We start from the raw sequence: 17,846 nt of genomic DNA on the forward strand, positions 1-17,846 counted from the left end.
GCACACCTGAGGTCAGCGGAACGCTTCGCTGGTGGGTCGGATGAGGATGAATGAGCAGCAAAGACAGCTGGGAAACATGTACTGTAGCTTGACAGCATTTTGAACAGTCTTACGCTAGTGTTACCAGCGGCAAGAGACTGCAGTGTGTCAGTGGCTTTGGCTCTTTCCTAATATTGCATCAGAGGTTTCCACTGAGAGCCGTTGCCATATATTCTCCTCTGTGAATGTGATGTATGCAGTAATACTGATTCTCAATCCCCGTGGGCCGTTTAATAATGCCTGTTTTGGCTCGGCAAAAGCCTGAATTTGCAGTGGGTTTGTGAGAAGATAAAGAAAAAGGGAAGACCTCATTATCTCACAAGATGTAATGTGCTATCTTGTTATGCAATTTTCCCATGGTAATAATTTCATGTTATAACATATGACCAAGGCATTTATTTATTTAGTATTGCTATACATTTTATTTAATTTGTGTTTTATTTTTATTTTATTTATATGTTTAAAACTAATATTTATTAACAATCCTACTTATAATGGACCATTAAAAACACTAATAAAGTCACTTGCAGCAAATCCTTAATTTTAGTTGTTGTTTTATTTTTAATTTACTTTAATTTACAAAATAGATGGAAATTAGAATACTGGACATTTTATTGGTTATCTGCAATAACATGAAATTGCTTATTCAAATATATAAAATATAATTTTAATATAAATATTGATACATCCATAAATATAAATATTTCTCATCAAATTCTAAAAAAAAAAATATATATATATTATTATATATATATACTGTCCATATTATTTTTGCAGTTCTGTACTTGGTCTCTTGAGCAGTGGTTATGTGTTTATACGATTTGCTTGACAACATTTTTTCAATCAGATGTTGTGCTGTATTGAGTCTACATGTTTCCTAAAAACAAAATCAACACATATGCATGAAATATTGTGAGGTGCTTATCCCATTAGCATGGATGATTAGATGTGTAAATTGGTTGCAGGGATAAGTGTGTATGTGTATGTACATATTCATGTGTAGAGAGAGATTATTTTTGATCCCTAAGCACAGGCCTGACTATACACATGCTGTAGCCTTTATTGATCGCTGGGAATAATGGTCCATTATGCTTTACGAACGTAAAAGGGCACTGGGGTAATTCATTCAAACAGACTGGGCTCAAGCTATTTTTTAAAGTATGACAGCTCTCTATTGCATCAAAATATCACAAAATGTTTCATTCCAGTAGTGTGTGGTGTAGTGTTATTTTAGTATTGTTTATATACTGTTACAGTATTAGTAATTTCGTTATGTGCTTTTGTGTTTTGTCCAATATATCTGGTTAGTTTTATTTTTATTTAAGTTAGATTTAGTAATTGTACTACTTAATTCAGTTACCTTCAGTTAGGTTTCATTTTTTTTTTAAAGTTTAAGTTTTTCAACCAGTATCAGTAGTTTTTTTTAGCTTTATTTCAATTCCTGAAATCTATTTTTTAATAGTTTTAGTTTCAGTCAACACTGTTCTTGCACAAATCAGTTTATGTGCTTTTTGATGTCATTTTATGTTTTGTTTTCTTTTTCTATTATGCATTGTTTTGTCATCTGATTTCAATTTTTTATTTTTGAGTCTCCTCAGAGAAATGCACCACCCCTACGCACAGCTTTTGAACTGTTGACAGGAAAGGTGATGCTCGTACCTGCAGATTCTGTCGGCATGGGAGTTTTACCAGACGTTTTTTTGTGTCTGAATGTGTCTATCTAGGCCGGTCTCTGTCTTTGGTGCTTAATGACAAAAAATTGTGCTTGCATTGAACAATTTCCAGCTTTTCTGGAGTTCTTGCCCTCCAGTTTCTGCCAGATTGTGTCACTGACTTTAGAGTTAAAAGCAGTGAATTCTCTCGCACGGCAGCAGGTGTGTGTACGTGTGCATGTAAGCAGGAGCAGCTATGCTGTGTGGGAGGAGGTACAAAATGTTTTTCTCCTCTAGAGTTGTCTTCTTTCCCGTTAACTTGTTTATAGCATTATTAAATTATTATTTTACCACAGGAATGCATAAGCAGTTTTCAGTGTCACAGGCAGAGTATCTAAATCAGCCTGGTCCCTGTCTGAACAACTGTTTACAAAGATGCAGGAAGTCATGCTGCAGAGGTTATGTGAAAAGCATTGTGTCAAATGATCGATCGATTGAAAACATGAGCCTTTTTAGCATTTTGCAGCAATATTGTGTGGTCACCATACAGCAGTGAGAAACATGAAGCCTCCAGCTCGATGATGATAGAACATCCGATTAACCAGTCAAAATTTAATCAGCGAGTACTGAAACCATAAATATAGTCATCTGTTAAACCAAAAAATGATTTAAAAAAAAAAAGTTTAAACAGTAGTATGCTACTTGTTGATGTTATTTTGAACTTATTATTTTGCATGTTTAATTTGTTTTGTTTTTTTAATCAAATATTGTTTTGTTTTTTTGAAACAACAGAAATGTGAAGAAAATGGTAAACAAAAATTGCAGCTAATATTACTTTCGGTTCATTTGCCTCACTTGGAATGGAAATTAAGGATATAGTCTGCAGTATGCTTTATTTATGTAGTAGGTATTTCATCTGAATATTCCATGCATAAAAAAAACTTACTGCAGACAGTATACCGCATAGCCTACTGCAGAAATACTATTAGATTAGTGTGAAAGTATGTTATTCTTATACAACCGTAAACAACTGAAATAAAAAAAATGCCTTTATTTGCCATGCTAGCTTGAATTTTGGATGTCAGTCAAGTATGTTTGTGATGCTTGGCAGGTTATAAAAAAAGAGCTGATATTTTATACATATTACCAGTCTATAAAAATGGGAAAACAACATCTTTAATATCATCAAAAAACATGGGGTTGTAAAATTATAAATGGAACTAAATGAGTAATACTAGATGTCTAGCAAATGAGGTTTTAATGTTTCTAGATGTTTCTGTACTTTTTTTATTGTTGTTTTTTAATATATTCTAATCTATAATGTAGAGTTTAGAGTTTGATTAATTTGTGACCCATTTTTATTTTTTTTATTTGTGTGTGTGTTGCAGAGTAAAGATATTGGCATTCAGATGCACGAGGAGCTGGTGAAAGTGACAAACGAGCTGTACACTGTGAGTATAATGTCTCTCAATCTCTCTCTCTTTATTTTTCCTTCTCTATTTTTCTCGCTCTCCCTCTGAATGGAGCTCTCACCCGCTGTGTCCTGCCATGCACCATGGAAACGCTGACTCTCTGGCCAAGAACAAAAACAGTTTGGCTGCGCGACAGTTTGGAGAAGAAAGAAACTGTTGCTTCACATAGTTTTCTATTAAAGGATGGGAAACGAATCAAGGGATTTTTTTGAGGGAATAATAAAAGTGGTACTATTCGTGATAGTGCTAGTGATGGGAAAATAGTAGATTGATAGAGACGCCTGTGACGTTGTCTGTTTTTAAGCTTCATAGTAGGCACATTTTAAATCACTTCCACATTGCATTTTAATACGCTTCAGAATCTGGGTCATTAGGAGCCGAAATCCTTCTTTGATTCCATTGCTTTAGTTTCTCACCAAGTTGCAGGCACTTTCTTTGGGCCTCTCAGTTTTTCTCTCTGGATGAAATCCAAGCTACCTCTGCAGAGGAGCAGGATGAGATTAATGTTGTCACCCATGACAGGACATCAGAGGGAGGTTCTTCTCCGTTCCTTGACCTATTCCAGATGTCCTCTTTGCATCTTTATGCAGGTGGCATAGTAAAATGTCTCACCCGTATCTCTAGATAAAACTAGCTACACTGTCATTCTCCTGTTGTGTCATCTCTTGACTACGGCTGTAAATTTTATTGTCAAAAACCTAACATAAAGATCTGAAACTATAAAACACAGTCCTAAGCCATTCGGAAATCCCTACGAGCTTAGATATGAAGCTTGTGAATCAGGAAGACACTGTTCCTTCCTTTAAATTGTTTAAACGCACACATATGCGTTTTGGGATCTGGCGCTCTGATGCTGATGTGTTTCAAGGTCACTGACAGGGAGTGTAATGTATCGCTGGAGAAGACATGGGAGAGGATCATTATCCTTTCCCTGCCACCCTTCCTCTTTCCTCTTTTTTTCCTCAAATAGAGCATGATACCGAATCCCTCCAGAAAGAGCTAAATTATTACGTTCTGCATCATTGTGGTCACAAAATATTTAGTATGTCATTTCTTTGCTTTGCATTTGTATTATATTGTATAGAGTATGGGCTGTGTGCAATTTTATCAGTTTTGATGATATATATGCATATGTATATATATAATCAAAAGCATACATATTTTATATACATTTTTAAATGTCAGTGTCTGTTCTTTTCCCATATATTGATAGGTTGTAGGTTTACCACAAATTGAAATTATTCAGTATAGACTGAGGATTATGTTAATAAAAGTACATAAAAAAATGTAAATCTGAAATGTTATATTTAAATACACAAATGAGGCATTGTATGATTAAATATGCACTCATCTGTACACATTTCTAGAACAGAAATCTAAACATTAGATTAAGCCAGGTTGAAAATTCTTGTTTTTTCTTGTTTGTTGTTTTGTTGACATGAGGAAGTTAAAGGTTTAACAGGGGATTTTAGATATCTCTTTTTATCACTCCATAAATCAGAACATACTGTCAACAGCTAACAAAAAAAAAAAATCAGGAACAAAATGCTAGGTAAATCAGGCGAATGAAATATAAACAAACCACTCTGCACAAACCTTAGGAATAAAAACTGTACATTTCGATGTACTGTATGTACTGTACCGAAGTGGAGATTTCATTCACTTTGAGAAAACAGCCTTTAAATATATATTTAATTGTTAAGTACAGACGTAAATAGACAATAAACACTTAAATGTGTATTTTGGATGTTTTCTTTTCACTAGTCTGAAAGATGACAGATATGCTATGGAAGCAAAATAGCACAAAATCTTCAAATTGAACAGTGCATGAAAAAACGGTTTTGCCTGAAGCGCCTTGCTTTAATACCCAAGAAAAAAAAATCAAGAAGCATTGATCATCCTAATTCACAAACACATTGCAAAACCAATGCAGAAATTTCACATTGCACATTGGGACTGCCAGAAGCTTTACATTCATATTTCTTTTTCTACATTCAGAGCACATAACTCAAACCACAGGAAGGGGGCAGAGAGATCAATACTTAAGGCTTCTAGTGCAGGCTCTCTTTCATTTTTATTGTCAAGCTGTATATCAAGAACAGTTGATCAGAAGCAAGCCACTATTCCACTATCAAGCAAACATTATATAGAGGTTTGCAAAGTGAGATAAAACTTGTAATATGCATAACACAGTTTAATTAGCTGGAGAACGTATGGTGATATCTAGTAGTTAAAATTTGACCCTATTCACCTGTAGTGTCTTGTATTCTATGCGCGACTTGTAATCTGTCAATCAGATTGAAAGCCAAAATTGCATTTATTTCTTTTTAGCTCCATTTATGCAGCTTGAAGAAGTTAAAGTAGTGTTTGCTAATGGAAAGTACTGTGAATTTTGCACACAGTTTGTGGAAGGTGAAAGCTCAGCAGCTTTTTCCAGGGAAAAGGCTTGTAACAAATGAGAGCTGAAGTACATCGACATATTGGCTGTGTATTGTATTTGAGAACAGTAATCCTTTTTCTGAATGATGGCAAAATAGCTCATTATAAATTCTTCAGCTTTAAGGAAATTAGTCTATAGTGTAGTGCCCTTGCCTGACTGCACTTGAAGCTCTATTACACATGCTTCTATGCATAAGAATTGGGTGTTGACTTTGAGAGCCACTTCCTAAAGACATAGACATGTGACTTAATTTTATGTAATTTAACTTTGAAAGACAAGCTGGAATTGCAGGCCTTCAAAATCTAGGATGCTGTTTCTTTTATTCAGCCAGGTTGCAGCTCTATCCTCTGTTATGGTATGGTACACAAGACAAACCTTTATATTGACTGAAGAAATTAAAGTTCCTCTTTTCGTTTCTATCCTTTTACAATCTGAAAAAGGTTGTCATTCATTCTCATTGTCCTCTGACTCATCAGGATCTTAAAGACATCAGTCTGATATGATGAATGGGTCTGTGCTGCCCATTTAGCCAGTCCTTGTCTATCACAAGGTCTTACAACAAACAGTCTGTTTTGGCCAATTGACAGGCCAAAATAGTTTAGCTGGAATGCTTCAAAAATTCCTTCAGTGTTCAAGAAGTTGAAATTGTAGCAGTTAGGGTGTGTGCAGTACAGAAGCATGCAGACGTGCTCCGGGCAGTTTCTGTGGAGATGGAAGTTGTATATAAATCATTGCAAGTTAGTTTAAGGTTTCTGGCTAATGCTCAAATACTGAGCTAATGCGGCTTAGCAAAGGGAAAAAAAACTATCATTGCACAGCTCTCGGACAAACCCAGGCCACAAAACCTCAAGGCGGTGATGCTAGATGTGAGAATAAATGTTTTGTAAGTTCTTTAACCTAAGAATGGTGAGAATGTACTTCATGTTGTAACATGTAAACTAGTGTTTTTTTAAGGCAAATATATTGCCTTAAAAATAATCAAATTAAATTAAATAACAGCTGAAACCAATTGTTTTATAAAATATATTTTGCTTTATATGGTGAAATATGTCCTAAAGAATTTGCTTAAAAGTAATGTTTTAGGCAATTCTTTTAATAAAATTCTCTCTCTATATATACATATATATAAATGTAAGCAGAAAATCAGAGTTGCTTTAAACTACTGTTTTTCATAAAATATTTTTGATAGTAACCATATTTAGTCTGATGAAACCATACCGACTTATCCATGGGTTTACATGTGGTAATTACAGCGATTTAACACATTTTCAAGCTACACATTTTCATCATGGTTGGTGCATAGCAGAATTTACAGTCCTATTAAAATCATTTGTATGAGACCTTTTTACGTTTTATTTAAATATTTTTTTCTAATAATAACAACATGAAGGTGTATACCAGAATTACGTGTTTAAAGAGATCCCAGTACTGTATCTAATGTCAATCTTGACTAAGCATTGCTCTTTACAGCTGAGGGCATCTCACCTCAGCATGCCTGTAAATACAATTTTGATGCTGGAGGTTTGCCAGCCATGTCCATCAAACCTGCTTGTAAACATGTTCCTTTGCTGTGTTCTCTTTGAGGGGCATGAGCTGATGGGTGACTGCTTTGGAAGGAGCTGACTGCTAACATACATTTTCTCCTGCACTGGAGTACATTTATTCAGCAGCACAGTATTTTCATTCATAATTTCAACCTGCTTGCGTATTTAATAATAAGTGTCACTTTGAGTGTTGTAGTCTTATTGAGTTTAGCTTGTTTTGTCATTGAAAATGTAAAAAAAAAAACGACGGTCGGTTCTAAGCTATATTATTTGGTCATTTTACATATATACCGATGTGTGCAAGGTTTGTATGTAATATTTTAGACTAGCACATTATAATATTTGATATAAATGTAGCATGCCGCATAGAAGGCGGTTTTAATGGTTTCTTCAAACATGCGTACTGCAGATTCTAGCACCACATTTTGCCCTCCATCAACCTTGTAATGGCTACATCATTTACACAACCGCATGTGAGTACACCATCTAAGAATCGGTTAGCTTGAAGACATTTCACACATCTGTGTATGTTTACTAGACCCTGTTGAAAGAGCTGGTGATCTGTCCTGGAGCCAGACACAGCTTGCACTTCTCTGAGAAACATCCTTTGCATCCTCTACCTAATGAGCTTGAGGAAACAGCTTTTTCCATCAGGGAATAGTAGGGACACTGGGCCTGGGTCCTGTGTAGCGTTTAATGACTGGAGCATGTAATATTAGTTCGAAGAACAAGGCTGATGGTGTAGCTGTATTGAATTTAGCATGGCTTCACCTTGTGCATGTCAATATTTTGAAGTGTATTTGTGACTAAAATAGTCCATGTTTTATGGTTTTCATAAAGGTATTCAACAGTTTGTATTCATCAAAGAATACTGAAAAAAGTGTCATTTCCACAAAAATATTAAGCCGCAAAACTAATCAATATTGATAATTAAAAGAAATGTTTCTTGAGCACCAACTCAGAATATTAGAATGATTTCCAAAGGATCATGTGACACTAAAGTCTGGAGAAATGGCTGCTGAAAGTTTAAGTTCGCCATCACAGGAATAAATTGCATTTATAAAATATACTAAAAAAGAAAGCAGTCGTTTTAAATTGTGATATTGCTTCACAATATTATTACTGTTTTTGTTTTTGTTTAAATAAATGCAGCCTTGGTGAGCTTAAGAAACTTTACAGGGCTCAAAACTTTTGAAAAGTAGTGTATGTTGCTAAAAGGTAACTTTTGTTAAATATTTTCTTCTATCCAAGGTTTATGTACAACCATAAGATTGTAAGTAAAAAGATTGTAAATATATTTTAATGATTTTATGATTTATTTTGGTATATAACATTTTTGATGCTCTGAAATTGTATTTTTGGGTAATACATGTACACATAATTGCACATCGTTATGGTTGTTTTAATCAGTTATTAAATTCAGTAAATGATGCATTGAATTTGCATTTTTTGATTACTACACTCCTAATTAGTAAATCATTCACAAGACTTGTGTTCCATGAAAGAAAGAACATTTTATAGGTTGTGAATGACATCGGGGGTGCAAATAATGTCAGACATTTTGGATAAACATTTCCTTTCAGTAGGATTTATAGGTTAACCTCCACAAAAAGTGTAAACACAGTGGCTCTGTGGTTTGTTTGAGCGGTCTTGCATGTTAACTGCAAATTTGAGACAGGACTAGCTCTTTGTCCAAATAATGGACAATGGGGGACAACCTGGTCACAGACAATTATTTTTGCCATTTAATTTCATATTGTAGTAGCACAGGCACATTAAATCACAGGAAGCAGCACTAAAAGCATGCACAGTGCCATCGTGCGGACGCACTTGATGACCTCCTCTGGAATGATCAGATGATCTGTGGGTGTAAAGTTAGAGTGAAATAGCTGAGTGTATGTACATTAATGTCAGGGTCAGCGCAGATGAGCAGTCAGTGGACGCCTGCAGGCTGGCTGATTTAATAAGCCTTTTATTGAAAACACCATCAGACAGGCATCTGCCAGCTATAAGGAGCGGAATAAAGCCGGGCAGTGGTGCAGAGAAGCCCCCTCCCCTTTCACTTGCTCTGCTCTATTGTTTGAGCAGAGAGGATAATGGGGTTGAATAGCAGACTGGGTCACACCAATCAGACATGAGGTAAAACAGTTTGCATCGTTGCAAACACCTCAGTCATACAGAGAGCTCCATCGTCGGAGTCAGCAAAACGTGCAGTTTTGTTTGAATCAGCTTTGTGTTTCATACACGCTTCCTTCAGAATCTCATTGTCCTTAGATCGCCCCCTCCTTCAGCCTCTGTCATCCCGGGCTTGAATGGAAAGCTTGGACTTGGTGGAAAGAGGCAGGATTATGGTCCTTCTGCTGCCAAGTCCATACTCCTATGCATATTCATGAGGTGATCTGCTCTGTAGAGCTGACGGGAATACAACTGATCCTTCTCGACCTGTGCAGCTTCTCTGGAATTAAACTAGTTTGGAGATCATTTCAAGAAAGTTTCAGGATTGAGTTGTTTTGTATTACCAAGGAAAACCATAGATGTCTTCATTTTGAGTAAAAAACAACTGCAGGTTGTTTCTGCAGTACATATTCTCATTTACATTTTTATGAAAATTGGAAGCATTCTAGGATAATTTAGTGTTTTCCCACATAAACTGGAAGTGTATAGGTTTTTTCAGTGTTTGTTACTCTCTTCTGTCCCGGTTTAATGTGCAAAGTTAATACTCTCCTCCAAGGCTGCGTTTATGTGATCATAAATACAGTAAAAACTGAATTTTCAGCAGCCCTTACTCCAGTCTTCAAGGTTCTTTGAATAACAAAAAGTTTATTAAACTTTTTTTGTAGCATTATAAATGTTTTTGTCACTTTTTATCAATTTATTTATTTATTGAATCCTTGCTGAATAAAAGTGTCAATTTCTTAAACTAAAATAAATAAATAAATAAATATATACTGTATGTCTATAATCATAGATCTAATTTGTGCTTTCAGTATTATAACAGTTTTTTATGTTACTGATGCCAATGGTGTAATTATGTGTGAATGTGAATGAAATTTGGCAGTACAATGGAAGATTATTGGCTTGTTCAGAGAGAATTTTTTCTTTTAAATGGCTCTTCTGTTAAGCAGGATTTTGGACCAATGAGATTTTGGAGTGGGCGGGGCTACCAAGTCAGAAAGAAAGAAATGTCAAACAAACTACCTGCAAAATATTGGTGTGACTGGTGTGACACTGACAGACTAGTCTTCATAGTGTTTTATATCATCCTACAGGTGATGAAGACGTATCACATGTACCACACGGAGAGCATCAGTGCAGAAAGCAAACTGAAGGAGGCAGAGAAACAAGAAGAGAAGCAGTTTAGCAAATCTGGAGACCTGAATGTCAACCTCCTGCGCCACGATGACCGACCCCAGCGCCGCAGCTCGGTCAGGAAGATTGAGAAGATGAAGGAGAAGGTGAGATTACTCTGGTGAGCTAGCGGCCGGGCTCATAATGCTCGGCAGAGTGACTCATAATGCCACCCTGCTTTTATTAAACCAAAGGGCCGTTGCAGCCTAGAATCACATTCATTCCTTCTCCCGACACTCTCAAGCAGGATTGTGACCCTTTAAGAGAAAGATTATGTTATTTCAAGTGGTGTATATTATCTGTGCACAATGGAGGATAAAGCTAGCCCTCTGTTGCTCCTTGACTTCCTTCGAAAGCCACCGTGAAAGGAAGTGAAAGCCAATATTGCATAATCATTACCAATGTCTTTTTTAGCCAATGCTACTTTCAGTACTCTTATGAGACAATCCCCCTGGTGGAACCTTGAGTCAAGTGCCCTTGTTCTTGGTTAAGTGTTCAGAAGCACAATGTTGATGCCTCTTTGCGAGGATCAAACCAGAAGACTTCTCAATGCAAACCCTGAGTTTCGATTGACAGTAAATGCTGTTTAATACAAACTCATCTCTTCAAGTGCTCCAAGTTTGGGTTGCTTATAATATGTATTCATAAATGCTATATGTGCTAACCATATTCCCAAACATGGAATTAGAAGCGCTTATAAATAGTCTTTTTTCAAAAAATGAGAAGCTTTAAGATCGTTCCCGCATTTTTCCTTTGAAATAAAAGCTTCATTTAAAACCATTATTGTACTAAAATTATAAAAAATGTTCTTGTATAATTGTTTTTTTAAAGTGAAATATATACTACAGTAGTGTTGTGTTTAATATTTGTATTTATTATTAGTATTATTATATTTTAATACTCTATTTGAAATTAAATATTTCAATGGTAATATTTTGTTTAATATTTTATTTAGTTATAATAAAAGTTAAGAAAATTACACAATAATTGTATTATTCTTTCCTTAAATACTCATTTTGTTCCTGTGAAATATTACAATAGTAATAATTCTGATTTTTCAGTTTTTAATAATAATAATAATAATCTACTTATTACTATATTTACTTATAGTTACTATTATTATAATCAGTTTTTAATCACATCTTAAATCTTAAACCCAATTTTTTATTTTGAAAAATCCCAATTATATTTTCCCCCAGATCATGTAGCCCTATCATGATAGCAAACTTTTCCCCCCCTACACCTAGTAGCCACCCTGCCTTCTTCTTAGTTACCTTCTCATTGGCTCTTTAAAGCAGTGCAGGCACTTAGGTTTGAATGAACCTGATGGATGGGTTTATAAAAATGAATGTGGGCTGAGCTTTATCTAAGAATGGACAATGAGGTCAGTGAGACTGTAGACAGCCTGGAGACTGAATGGCTGACTACTCACACAAACCAGATTCAACATTTCAGGTCAGTGACTTCAGCTGTAAATCATCTAATTCATGCTAATTCATAGCTGGTTCTATGAATTTACAGGAAGCTAACTCATAGTGACTGTGGGACCATACAAAAAAAATCTATAAATGAACATTTGCGAAAATTTCACACAAGGCAGTTTTCATGTGAATGAATTCTGTTTCCTTTACTAGCCAGCTTGCACGCTCTCTCACTTTTGCTCTTTGTGTCTCTTTCTCTCTCTCTCTGCTGTTCTCTCTCTCTCTCCCCCTCCCTTCCTCCCCTTTCAGGCTGCAATGCGTAGAGATGTTGGCATGAAAGCCACTCAGCCTCACACTATTTATAACCATGGTAGCCATGGATGCTCTGTGTTTCTCTGCAGCCTGACCTGATTCTGCAGGCAAGCAGACTTCGACGTGATTTTAGCACACCTGCAAGCCTCAATAGCCTTAATGGACTATCAGTTACTAATGTGTAGTTTGATCATGTGAAAATATGTTGTGAATTGCACTTCCAATTGTATTCAGTTTATACAGTAGATTGGAATAAATGACAATTATGAATTTTGTCAGAATTGTGCAGCCCTAGATTAAATGTGAATATTACAAACGTAATAAGGGTGACAAAAAATACACTAATGATTGATTCAGTTTATATGCTGGTAATCTTTAAACTTTAAAAGAGACTGCTATTATTCACTCCCAGCTAATCACTGTGATTCTGTGGCACAATGATTAAAAGGCCTCATTTGAACTATGATTTGTGCTGCAAAAACTATGATTTGTCCACTCAAACATGAAAATTCTATTATCATGCACTCACCATAATGCATGTTTCAAACCTGAATGACTTTCTTTCTTCTGTGGATCATAATGGAAGATATTTTGGAGTATGTTGGTAACCTAATAGTTTCGGTTCCCATTCCCATTGGTTCCCCCTGACAAAAAATACAATGAAAGTCAAAAGGAACTGAGACTATTTGGTTGCCAACATGCTTAAATTTAAATAATATTCAGTTTATATATTGTTCCCGTCATACTTGCTTTTCATAACAGTGATTGTTTAATCGGCATCGAACTCAACTCATGTGATCAGTACTCAAGCGTTTGAACTCGCATGTACTAATCACTGGTGTTTGTTCTTCATTTAAGGATTTTGTTTTGTCAATACAATTATGTAGCTGTCAGCTGATATTAATGATACTAGAGCAGCTGTCTGCTTTGAGTGCTCAAGCTTTTTGATGAAAAATTCAGCAGGACACAGCTGGAGCTCACAAAGCAGATGAGACTCAGTCTCTGTGTCTTGTTTCAATTCACAGAAAACTCTCATATGATATATATTATTATTCATGCTCTCCGAATTAACATTTTTTAAATGATCAGTTTGTTAAACCTAAACATTGCCGACTGCTTATTCACAGCAAATTTTCCATTTTTTTTTTTAAAGATTTTGTTTAAGTGTAGTGTGAATTACTATCTCTGTACACTCCAAAATATATGTTCTGTTATCTCTTTGAATAAACTGTGCTAATAATTTTTTATATAGACTGGGGCTGGTTTCCTAAAAGGAAAGTTGTCACAAGGTTTATATCTCAGTAACTGTGTCTTAGTAAGATTTTCTGTAGCTCAGAAAAACAGTAGAGCATGTTGCTAGCAACCCCAAGGTCATGGGTTCGACTCCCAAGTAAAATGAGACTGACAAAAAGTATACCATGGATGCAAGTCACTTTGGATGAAAGTGTCTGCTAAATGTAAAAAGTAATCAGTTAAAAGTGTTTTTATGTATTGATTTCAAACACAATGTTTTGCGAAGTCTGTCCTCCCAATTAGAATAAAAGAATAGAAAATGAAACTTCATCATACTTATATAATAGCCCCAATAAATGATCTTTGTGAAGGTAAATTTAACCCCAAATACTGCACAATGTTCTCACAACAAGCATATTTTTCATAAATATCAGGTTGGGGCAAGTTGTCACATTGGTGCTGGGGCAAGTATTATGTTATATGTTTTAAATTATTTTATGTAATTTAAAAAAAAAAAATTCTGTAGGCTATAAAAATGGTCTGATGTTGTACATTGCCTTTAAAAGTATGTTTTTCTTGTGTCATGAATTGTTAAAATCTAAAAACACATTAAGTCTTTAATGCCTGTTACATATACATGTGGCTTTTTTAACTTCAGATAATGTTATATATTTCAAGCAAAGGCATTCCTCTTAAATCAAGGTTAAGTTGATATTGTGTGAACATATAGTGTTACATCATGACCCAATTGCCTCTGTCAGTGAAACAGCTATTTATTATATTAACTGATTTCTTCTCCATTTTGTTTCCCTTTTCCAGAGGCAAGCCAAGTACTCCGAGAACAAACTGAAATGCACAAAAGCCCGCAATGACTATTTATTGAACCTGGCAGCTACCAACGCTGTCGTGGCGAAATATTACATCCACGATGTTTCGGATATGATTGATGTGAGTATGCACAATGAGGCATGCGTTTGTTTGTGTGTATCAGCTGTGATTTAAACAGTTGAACTGATGAGAGCTCGGCTCCATCTGTTTCTCTTTGCATTGCGGGTGAAGTGTCTCCTTGTTAATATGGTTTGCCTCATTTCGTTTCTCTAAATGTTTGCTTTGCATTTCCTAGAATGTCATTTTTAGTGAATTGGATTTGTGTTCTGATTTTATTCCCACCTCCCTCTGGTATTTGTGTTTTTATTGAATTATTAATCACCATTACAGTAACCTTCTAATCTGTTTTGCAGCTTCATTCGGCTTCACAATGAAAGATTAAAACTATTATTCTGCCAAACCAGAATGATTTTTTGTCAGATTTATAACAAGAAAATGGAATTACTAGCTTAATTGCACATAAACCCTTTTACTGCAATTAATTCACAAAATATTGTTGCATACACAACAACAGGCTGTCAGTCGCATGGGTATCATCCTATCAAAAATCTGCTGAGACTGGATCGGTGATGTGAAGTATACTGAAATATTTCCCCTGCTGGCTTGTCTCTGCTGTCTCTGTCGTGTTAGCATTAGAACACACACTGTAGATAAACCGAACCTCTGTGATTTTTGCTGAGAGATGCAAAGAGTGTCACATTGTTGTCCATCAGTACACCCTGATATCATGAAGCAATTTAAGAAAACATAAAACCACACACACTTGTACTTCCTGATAACAGCAAGAAGGCGAAGAGGAGACATAAGCCATTATATATAACTTTTAAACCGAGATATATTGCACTATGCAAACTACTGCAGTCACATACTGTTTGCATATCTTTGTAGCAACTGTTTTGTTTGGGAATGTTGCATTGGACAATCATTTTCTATACTGTCTGAATTTATTTTATAGAAATAGATGTAAATCCCTAAGACAGTTAACAGGTTGAAGCTGGAAGAACTCTGTAAAGGTCTTTCAGTTAGGTTGTTGACATAGGATTACCTTTAAAACCACTAACTGGTAGAAACCACCAAACCAAAACTCACAAAACACCCACACTCACCATTGGGTATATAGAAATTAATGTGGTTCTTGTGGCCTACCGTGGTGAATTACAGTAGGATGCCAGGCTACCTTGTACCAGAAATTTACGGTTTGCTAGCTGTTCCAAAAAATCAGAAAGTGCCACAAACCATGGTACTGGTGCTTCAAAGAAACTAGGAAGGCTTTGCATTTCATCTGTTTAAAGGGATAGTTTACCCCAAATATGTTCTGTTATCATTTATCATCACTTACCCTGTCATCATATTGTTTCAATGGTGAACACAGAGAATATAGTTTAAGTCATTTGGTCCAAAACTACATTAAACACCAGTGACTTTCATTGTATGGACCAAAAAAATGTCTCCTTTTGTGTTCAACAGAAGAAATAAAAAAAAAATTTTGTTTTTTTGCTTTTGAACATCCCATTTTTTTTCATTTCTAAGTCTACAACCATACAGTTAAAAATAATTCTCTGTAAGAAAAACCTTTTACTTTTAATAGTGCAGGGTCAGAAGTAGGGCGGGTCTGTCATGTTTGATAGTTTTCAGAGAGACTGACAGTGAACCGAAGGTATTGTTCAAACAATTCGGTCATGGCAACCCTTGCTAACCCCAATACACAGTAGAAGTTAAGTAGTGGTTTTCTGCTTTAGATTGAAGTATATTTGTCTTAGGGCAAACAGTGGTTTCAGTATTACCGATGGACACCGTAAATAATTTAAAATAGTATGGATTTACTTCTAATGATCTGTGATTATTAGAAAATGCTGAGAATTTGAACCAGTGCTGTTATTGGGCCAAGAATGTGTAAATACCGAATCTAAACTTGGCGGTATTACTGTGCTATATTTTTTACCATTGTACACCTCCTCTCCTGTGGCTTTGTAATGCTAAATAGATTGTGCCACAGGCTATGACCGTCTAGTGTTTGCACTCAAACCCTTTAAAGCATAATATATGGATTTACAGTCCAATAGAGCGATAACTGCCTTGTCGCAATGACTCGTAGAGGTTTAAAGTTTCCCTCAAGCAAATTTAAACTTGCTCCACATTGCTAAAAGAGGTTAGTCACACATTTGTTGCACATTTAAACTAATTAGCTAAGATATCCCACTGCGCTTGTTCTTCTAATTATAGATACTGACGATCTCGATTCTCTGCAGGATGAAATTTACTCATTTAGATCATGTCATTTTAATGGCACTGTGATCCACGGAGACACAAGAGATGCTACCTGTCTTATACTTTGTCCTGTTAAGAGTGAAATGTGAAATCTCATGACTGCTAAAAATAGGCATCACCATGGAAACATTTTGGCAAATAAAATGTCATTTATACTGTCTTCGCAGAAAGAAAGATTGGATTTGTGTTCTTCTAAATGTCATTCAGGCTTGCTGTGAGATATCTCTCATCCTCCATTTTTCTTCTTTCTACAGTGCTGTGACCTCGGGTATCATGCTAGCTTGGCACGCACATTAAGGACGTATCTGTCTGCTGAGTATAACCTGGAGACGTCTCGCCATGAGGGTCTGGACATCATTGAGAACGCTGTGGACAACCTGGACCCTCGTAGTGACAAGCACAAGATCATGGACATGTATAATCAGGTCTTTTGCCCACCCATGCGCTTTGAGTTTCTGCCGCACATGGGAGATGAGGTACCTAGCCTTCAACTTACCCAATAATATCTTATTATTGTAACTGTAAAAAATTAAATTCTGTTATTATTCAACTTCAAGCCATTCCAAACTGTATGACTGTGTAGCACAAAAGTTGATTTTTAAAGATTATCCTGGTCACCCTTTTCAATATGAAATATAATCCAAAAAAAAAAAAATTCTGTAAAAGTTCCATTAAAGTGGTTCATATCACTTATATTGCAAGTTATACATTAGCTTTGTGTAAAAAACAGACAAAAAGTCTGTTTAAGTCATTATTGGGTTTGGAAAGACAGGGTAAGCAATGACTGAACTGTCCTTTCAATAATAATAATATTGGCCTACTAAATGTTTATTGAAATCTAAGAGATATCAAAATTACTTTTTTCCAAGTAACTAGTAAAGTAACGCAGTTACCTTTTCAAATAAGTAATACAAGTATACACAAGTAAGTACTTCGTATTCCCACTGACACCTCTCCTGTTCCCGTTTTAAAAGAAATTTAAAAGACCTTTACAGTTGCCAAAAATATAACTTTTGTGTTTTTTGTTATTAATAATAAATAAGCAAGTATAGAGGTGACAGAAAGTAGCGCAAAAGTAACATAATCCATTACTTTCCATAAAAACTAAGTTACACAGTTAGTTACTTTTTTACGGAGTTTGCGCAATATTGTAATGCATTACTTTTTAAAGTAACTTGCCCCCAACAAGTTACTGATCATGACAGAGATAAACTGCTTTGTGTTTTGTT

At 35.4% G+C, this 17,846-nt stretch overlaps 1 protein-coding gene across 2 annotated transcripts in view; it reads left to right on the top strand.

Moving 5' to 3' along the window:
* srgap3 (SLIT-ROBO Rho GTPase activating protein 3) overlaps nucleotides 1–17,846 on the top strand; it is an 87,477-nt gene that overhangs the window by 37,096 nt on the left and 32,535 nt on the right. For both annotated transcript variants that reach the window (XM_058778428.1, XM_058778429.1), the window contains exons 4-7: nucleotides 3,080–3,142; nucleotides 10,417–10,602; nucleotides 14,281–14,409; nucleotides 16,872–17,093. In XM_058778428.1, the coding sequence (XP_058634411.1) occupies nucleotides 3,080–3,142; nucleotides 10,417–10,602; nucleotides 14,281–14,409; nucleotides 16,872–17,093 (600 nt within the window). The remainder of the gene's footprint in view (nucleotides 1–3,079; nucleotides 3,143–10,416; nucleotides 10,603–14,280; nucleotides 14,410–16,871; nucleotides 17,094–17,846) is intronic.

Source organism: Onychostoma macrolepis, chromosome 06 (assembly GCF_012432095.1).
Source record: "Onychostoma macrolepis isolate SWU-2019 chromosome 06, ASM1243209v1, whole genome shotgun sequence".
NCBI classification, from domain to species: Eukaryota; Metazoa; Chordata; class Actinopteri; order Cypriniformes; family Cyprinidae; genus Onychostoma; species Onychostoma macrolepis.